General features: G+C 39.4%; 1 protein-coding gene across 1 annotated transcript; it reads left to right on the top strand.

The window, feature by feature from the left end:
• Positions 1 to 5063: 5063 nt before the first annotated feature.
• On the top strand, positions 5064 to 8638 carry tyw3 (tRNA-yW synthesizing protein 3 homolog (S. cerevisiae); the record flags this gene model as incomplete). Its single annotated transcript, XM_035671547.1, is given in 6 exon segments — positions 5064 to 5362; positions 6206 to 6286; positions 6376 to 6474; positions 7396 to 7467; positions 7783 to 7916; positions 8052 to 8638. Coding segments are annotated over 6 exon segments (804 nt in total). The 5' UTR covers positions 5064 to 5194.
• Positions 8639 to 8641: the final 3 nt, after the last annotated feature.

The following is an 8641-nucleotide window of genomic DNA, read 5'->3' as shown; positions in this document are numbered from 1 at the left end:
GGGAGAGAGTTCCAGAGGGAGGGGGCAGCTACAGAGAACGCTCTGTCGCCCCAGGTTCGGTGCTTGGTCCGGGGTGGTGGAGTCAGAAGGTTTGCGTCAGATGAGCGGAGGCTGCGGGAGGTGATGAAGGCGTGGATGAGGGTTTAATGATGATGATAATGATGAATCAAGGTTCCTGATTCCTTGAACAGCAGCTCCTGTGTTGGTACAAAATGATACAGAATGTGGTAGAGCTGTCTGGGTAATTGTAGACAAATGTCGGTGTGTGCGTGGGGGGGAGGGACACTTCCTAATTATATTTAATTATTCATCAAATATGAATAAATCCCTTCTGGCAACAAAATGACAGGCTCTACACCAGCTGGAACATATGAACCACGTGGTCCATGTTTTGCAAAAAGATACAGATAGACTGAATTTCCTTTGATGTCGTTTTGTGCTATCACATTTTCACAGAAAGATGCAGGGTTTGTATTAAATACCTGATGACACTGCAGGCACAAGTGACTCAGATCTGATGTTTTGATGACAGTGTGAACAGCACAAATCACACTGAATCTGATCTTTATGATTCTGATTTGGGCCACTTAGACCCCGTTCAGTGTGCAGGCAAAAGTGGCCCAAATCTGACTTTTTTGCCCATATGTGACCCATATCTGATTTATGTATGACAATCTGAACAGCACAAATCCGATTTTTTCTAATCCGATCCAGGCCACTTTCATATGTGGTACTAAATCGGATACATATCTGATATTTTTCAAAGTGACCTCAGTCTGAAGGGTCATGTCGCATTTCATCCGACTTTTACGTCATTGAAGTGAGACTGACGTCACAATTCTGCCCCGGAGGAGAAGGAACGCAGCAATATCATAATCATCATCATAATTTTGTCGGCTTCGATTGCACAAATACTTCAAAATTTATTGTGTGACGTCACGTCTTCTTCTGTGCATGCGGGTCACTTCGGGACCGTAGACTGTTCACACTGGAGTCTGATGGCGGTCGCATTTAAATTATAATGTGAACAACCACGCAAAAAAAACGGATCTCAGCAAAAAATCAGAATTGAGTGTTAAGACCTGCAGTTTGACCATAACCTTTCATATCCTGGCCAGACTCAGGTCTGATTCTTTGCAATGTGACCTCATTATGAACTGTCATATCAGAATTCATAAGACTGTTACATCACTCTACATCTACCAACCCCGACCTGTTCACACTGGAATCTGATACGTGCCACATTTGAAAAAAAAAAACAATAAATAAATTGTGCAATAAATCAGGCTTGCAGGGTGAATGCAGCCTTAGGGGCCGATCACACAAAGATGTTAGAAACATGTCGCCAACAAAACCTTTGCTTTTATTTTGTATGGCGCACATAGCATGTGCTATTGTCTTGCACCATGCATCACCGTTTTCTAGCGGTTTTTAGACGTGCATAAAAGTTTAAATATTCACAATTTTTCAGCACAAGGTGCGGAGTCCCGCTACTCGTCAGTGTCACACTTGGCCCAGACAGCCGGTGAAATCAAGAAAAAGGCGGGCTTTACTACTTCCTTCCTGTTTTGATGGCAGTAAATAGGTTATCTAGTTAGCTGCTGGAATGTGAGAGTGCTACAGAGCAGGGGTGTAGTGGGGGGTACATCCAAGTAAACTCAGTTATCCACCTCTTTAAATATGAAGTTTACTCATCTAGAGTTTGATGTCTGTTTAACATTATATTTGATTGCCCGTACAGTGTTAATACTGGTATTCCATATCTTGCATCCATACTTGTAATAATGATAATGCATGGTAAATCAATCCATCCATAATTATTACACACAGTTTGATGGTTATGGTGTACTTTAAGTCAGACCTGTTGTCCTCTTCTGACATTTCTGAACATTATGCAGTTTGTTAATCAGATTGACCCACACTACTTTGTGGGAGGCTCTTGAAGGTTAATGCTTCTCCTTCTTTGCCATAGATTGTAGTGGCCAATGTTGTCCAAAAACTATTCAAAACACGTCAGTGACAGTTGCACTGGCTGACCATGATCACACACACACACTGTAATTTATTTTGACTCAGTCACACTTAACACAGTCCTGCTGACCCAAATACTTACTTGAAAATAGTCCCCAACAAATATAACAAACTGCTCCTGTTTGAGTAACGTTTGTTAAAAACTTTTTTACGAATGAACTTATATATATTTGTTAGCTGTCTTTTATGTCTTCAGTTGGAAAAAATGGGCTTGGAGCCGAGAGCCACAGACAGAGAAGTCAGAAAGTATTTAGAGATGGACTAACACGTTGTTGTGTTTAGTATTTTCATGGGATTTGTTTATAATGTGGAAATATAGAGTAATGTTATTCTTATCCTTCATTCCTCTCTCTGGTGTGGTACTGAATGAATGAAACATCAGATTTCAACTAAAGTCTAAATAAATATATAATGAATACTTTCTCTAGTTTTTGCCTGCAAAATTATCACACTAGTTATCAGTCCTAAAAAAACATCAAACAGATGATTAGAAATCATTCAATGAAGCAATCTGAAGAACAGGCATGTAAATCCATCTGAACACAATTTCTCTGTAGGTATCGCTCTTATGCTATACTCACACTATTGAGGGGAGCTGTAAACTGAAGTCTCCAAACACTGTAAAACCTGATGAGTTGGTTCAACTCAAACTGTTTGAGGAAACCAGTTGCCTTAAGCTGTTTAAATTTATTAAGCATGAAAAAATTTTTATTTGAAAACAAGTAACTAATTTATTGTTAAGGAAAGGTAAATTAAGTTAATTGTATTAAAAGTAGTAAGTATATTACACTGATATGCAGCATTTCTCCAAACTTATTTAAAATGTGTTAACAGAATTTATCTGAATAAAGTAACATAAATGCATTTTCTTTATACAAATGTTACTACTTAAATTTAAGTTTTCTTACACCTAAGCAAATCATTACATTACCTGTGCAAACAGCTGACATAAGATTAAAAAAAAATTAATAATTATCAAAATGGCAGCCAATTAATTTTGGGACTTTGTGGTTTACATTTTGTAATGATGTAAAGTCAACTTAAAGAAAATGATTCAATGGAACAAACCAATACTTAAAATAGTGCACAATTTAAGTTCACTCAAAAGAGCTCACAGTTCATTTTTGAGTTGGGAATGAGTGACTCAAATTTTCTTTGGAGGATTAAATTATGGTAGCTTACTTATTATATTAAGATATGCTGTTAGGATGATTTATAGTGCAGGAATATTCTATGTATCAGCTGTATTTATAGTGCCGGGGTCATGTCATATTTAAGATGGGATGCAGAGTTAATAATAATTCCACAATCTCCCACAATAACTAAATAAGAAGAAACTGCTTCCAGTCTTCATTGTCCTGCTGTGATTTGCTTCCCAACACTCTTATTTGAGCCCTCTGTGATCTGTGCTGTGACTGTGTTCTTACTGCTGGGCATTCATTATGTCAGTCAGCTACAGAAGGTTTGTGCTGGCACACATTACAGGTCAATACAACATGTATATGGAGTGAGAGTGAGACTTACCTGTGGTCTGATCCTCATAGTGTCTTCATGGTAGAGATCCTGTACTCGTACTGTGTCACTGCATTCAGGTCTGCTTCAGCTATTTTTCTGACTACTGCTCTGTTGTCACTTATAGATTCTGGGCCAGCAAAATCATGCCAGTCCAATAGGGGATAATGCTCTCTCTCTCTCTCTCTTTCTCTCTCTTCCTCATCCTTATCTTCCTCTGATTTACAGACACTCAAAGATCGTTATTACTGACAATATCTCTGTCCTAAAAAAAGCATCTGCAGTGTTGCCTTTGGTAGGAATCAGGGCTGATGGACAAGCAGGTGCCATACTGAACGTTGGAGGACTATCATGATCTGTTAAACATTGAGTTAGCAGCTGGGTTTCATAGACTTCCTAAGTCTAAGTATGTTGGTGAATTGTTCCAGGTTCTCGCTCTTTTTAACAAATCATTTTTCTTGACAATACAGGACAGCACTTGCCTACAAATGGTCATATAAGCTGTGATTTCGGATAAATTGACTACATTAATGTGTCCTCAGCCTATAAGTAACAGTTCAAATCTAGTATAATTTAACAGAAAATCCATCTTTTTGACAGTTAAAGTGTTCATTACACGTACAATTAACATCAGTGTGTACATATAAGAATTTTGCTCACAGCTCTTGAAAGAATATACTTGGTGACGAAAAGATCACTGCAAGTGAGTTCCACTTTGCATGTCATAGAAAAGGAATTAAACGCCTGTTCCAAATAATGGCAGGTTGAGTTCAGTGATTGAAGCAAATAAAAGCCCAGGCTATTAATTTAAGTTGTATGGTATACATATGGAAGATAAATGGTACTGTTGGGTCTCTGTAAATGTTATAAGGAGTTCGGTCTAGACCTGCTCTATTTGAAAAGTGTCCTGAGATAACTTCTGTTATGAATTGGCGCTATACAAATAAAATTGAATGAATTGAATTGAATATAGCTTTGAGAATAAATTACTTTGTAAAAATTAATCAATTGTAATTAAAAAAAAGCTGAAATTGAATTGAATTGCCAAAAAGATAATATAATAATAATAATATAGATAATAATAATAATAATAACAATAACACTTTAGTTTCTATAGGCTTCTTAATCTTATCTCAATACAATACCATACAATACAATATGCGCAAAGATAGCATATGAAACCCCATAGTATCTTGTTTACTTATGTAATCAATTCAGGGAAAATGTATACCCTTTATTTCATTTTATAATTATTTATGTTATTCCCAATTATCAGCTTTCCTTTATTAACTGTCAATTATTTGTATAACTTTGTCACATTTTGTCTTCCCACTATATATGAATGTGCCAGTATACTAGCAGCCTTAGCTTTATCAGCGACTAAAACACCTCAAAGCTTAACAGCGTTAAAATATAATGCTTCTAAATAAAATGTGACAGTAGGAACGTTTTTCAACTTCTTTTGTATGGCCTCCGGTACAGCAGGGGGCAGTGTGGGCTGTTGGCGCGTATCTCGGCCGTCATATACACTGTAGAAGAAGAAACAGCACAGGAGTGCTAGCAGCTAGCTTAGCTAACATATTTAAAGTAACGTTAGAGCATGGACTAAAGACGCCTTTTAAAGACCCTGAGCCTTTGGACACTCACAGCTATGGAGAAAACGTTCAGTCAGTGGAAGAAGCAGTGTGTGAACAAGCTGGACCTGAGTAAGAAGGGCAGTGTGGATGCGGACATTGAACATGTAGTGTCTCTGCTCAACAGCTGTGAGCAGTACTTCACCACCAGCTCCTGCTCCGGGAGAACCATCCTCATCGACGGGGTGAGAGGGACTTCACTCCAGACTGCACTGCGAGGACGAGTCCTCTGTTGTCACGTTACTAACTAACTAACGTTAGTTAGCATAGTGAGTTAAAGAGGCTGTCACGTAACGAACATACAAGAGCTCGTGGGGAATGCACACATGTAACATGTGCAGGGATTCCCAGGCTGTCAAATACCGGTGCTGGGAATGACACTGTCAGTGTATAGTGAAGGGTTCAGCAATAATCATATCCAATATTTTAGATCTGACCAATATCTTTTAGACACAGGCCCTGAGAAAAACTGCTGGTGTGTGTGTGACACATTACAAGGTCCACTTCACATCTAAAGTTTGCATATCGGGAACTTTAGTTTTCAGAACCAAACTAATACATTTGTTATTAAACTTGTTATCCTTTCATTTTAATTGAATTAATAATCATTAATCACTTAATTTAACAGTTCAATACATGAAGGTATTTTGGGTGAACTGAATCAGCAATATCGCATTACAAATCTTACTATAGCTTCTATGAGTACAATTCAGATCAGATTGATCTAAGAAGGCCTGTAGAATTCAAAAGGTTACCATTGCAATCCAGTAAATCATTTTTCAAACAGAATGCCTTCCGCATAACAATCCCTCCTGAATATTGACTATTAATGGTAATCACTCTATTGTTCCATGAAGTTGATTCACGAGCAGAATAATCACGAGTAAATATCATCTGTGGGGTTTTCCTTTGGCATGAAAAATATAATAACATTATTATTTAAATTGAAAGAGATTGTATATTACCACAGCAGTAGTCTGGTATATTGGCACTGGTCTGAGTTCCCCGTCCTGTCTCCTCCCCTCCAGGCTCCGGAGAGCAGTGATGTCCAGAAACAGAACTGTGTTTGGCTGTTTGTCTCACACCAGAAATGCACATCTGATGACCTGGTGAGATTCAGTGGACCTATATACTAGTGAAACTTCATCTGATAATATGGGTTTAATATTAAGAAGAGTGCATTGTGTTTGCTGTCCAGGTGTCTGGTCTGGCCAGGTCCAGAAGGGATGCAGTGTTGAAGTTCGAGCCCTTTGTGCTCCATGTTCAGTGTAGGCGACTGGAGGACGCACAGCTGATGGTGAGAATGACAGTTTCTGTGTCTGCCTGCATGTAGTGCTGAACTACTGCAGTGCTGATTTATGCACTGTGTACTCACACAACATAGCTCTACACATGTCTGCTCTTTCACTGGCTATCATACAAAGCAATGTGCAAGTGCTGCAGTCTGCTCCATTCATTTGTATAAGGGTTCATTCTTACTGATTGAGATTAAAGCACCGTACCAGTGATTTTAACATCTTTAATCAACCATTACATGCACTTGACATTATGGTCAGCTATCTCTTAAAGCCTACCATCCTGTTTATGTGTAGGCTGATGTCCTTCCTTCCAGTGAGCCATTGATTTCAGTGCAGTATGAACATGAACTTGCAGAAACTTGTAAGAATGATGCCATTATAAAACTAGACATATTCCAATACTATTTCTTCCTTGCTAATACTGATTCCTAAGCTTTGCAAATCAGCCGATACAGAGTACTGGTCTGACACGTGTGCTAAAAAATAGATGTGTGTATACTACTAACCCTGTATGATTGCTATCGGGGCTGTATGGCCTGGCTCAGGTTACACACTATTGTCAGAATAGGGTGGTAGTGCACAGGCACGCGATACCACATTTTAAGCAGTATTGAAGTAATTTCCAATACTGGTAGAGACAGAGATGTAACCTGGTTACTATGTATGAGTCCCGAATTCACATCCTGTGCGCTGCCCGTAGGTTGACGCCCAGAAACGCCCCGCACACAACAAAGTAAGAAAATACAGGCAGAGGGCTGAAAGGTCTCCGCAGATACATCGCCACACACTTATAGTGCGTTAATACATGATGAGTGAGAGGGATTATGTTGGTATGAGTTTATACATTGTTTTTTTTAGGAAACTCCTGTTTAGCATGCCTTCAAATACACGGTCATTAAAATGTCTTATCTCCCCTCTAGCACTCAGTGGCCATCAACTCAGGCTTCAGGAACTCTGGACTCACTGTCAGCAAGACAGGAAAAATCATCTCGGTAAGCTTTGTGACTTAAACTAACCTAAAGTAAGTAGTAAACTGTAAGGATGGGAGATACCAAACTTTTTAATTTCATGATTGTTGTCCGATTGTTACAATTATAAAGATACCATCAACAATACTAGTCTAATACTAAAATGATTGATCACAAATGCAAGTATCAAAGTATCAATCCTGCAGGATCGATCCAACCATCTCTAGTAAACTGAACTTTGGACAGTCCATGCAGTAGAAATAGCCCTGTGCTTTGCTGCATGTGTTGCTTGTATATACTGTGTAAAAGGTGTATCCTTGCTGTGTTTTGTCCCCATAGGCAGTCCGTAGCACCCACGGCCTGGAGGTTCCTCTCAGTCATGAAGGAAAGCTCCTAGTTGAACACGAATACATACATTTCCTGGCTCAGATAGCCAATGAGAAGATGGAGGAGAACCTCAGACGGATCCACAGGTCAGTTTGCTATATGCTATCTCTCCTATTCAGTGATTGGTAAAACGGAAAACACTGGCGGTTAGCCACTGCACAAACACCCCTGCTGCAGGAAGCTCTGGTTTGAATGTTTTTATTTTCACCTTTCACCTCCAGGTTCTACCAGAATCTCCAGTCAGCCCTGCCTACAGAGAAGCTCCAAAGACTACAAATCCCAGATCCCCCCGTGTCACAGGAACTACAAGATCCCCCTCACAGACTGGAGACAGAAAAGGAGAAGAACGAAACAAGTGTGTATAAAAGGAGGCGGAAGAGAGAACAACACCAGCAGACTGACTGTTGCCATGGCGATGGGTCCAGCAGCCAGGTGCCAGACCTGGACGACTGTCTGGATCTGTTCACGTGAAGCAGTGTCGCTGCTAACACACTCCATCACTGCCTGGATATTAGTGTTTTAGTCATTATTCATTTTATTTGAGAGAGCTGTCACAAAGAAGATCACCATGGTAACCTACACTGCACTAACCTCTCTGCTCTGCAGCAGGTTTAAGTCTGACGAATCAGCTCACTGGAATAATGGATGCATCATTTCTACAGGATCCCAACATGGACAGAAGTACTGTGGTTACAATAAAATGACAAGTAATGAAGACAGTTGTATACAACAGGAGAATCACTTTGCTTCCCACAAAAAGAAACTGTCTCTCTTTTTAAAGGTCCACTGTGTAACATTTAGGAGGATCCAT

This window comes from Morone saxatilis, unplaced genomic scaffold, assembly GCF_004916995.1.
Source record: "Morone saxatilis isolate NCDOM2014 unplaced genomic scaffold, NCSU_SB_2.0 Contig23, whole genome shotgun sequence".
NCBI lineage: Eukaryota > Metazoa > Chordata > Actinopteri > Moronidae > Morone > Morone saxatilis.
This window is presented reverse-complemented; position numbering and strand designations above follow the sequence as displayed.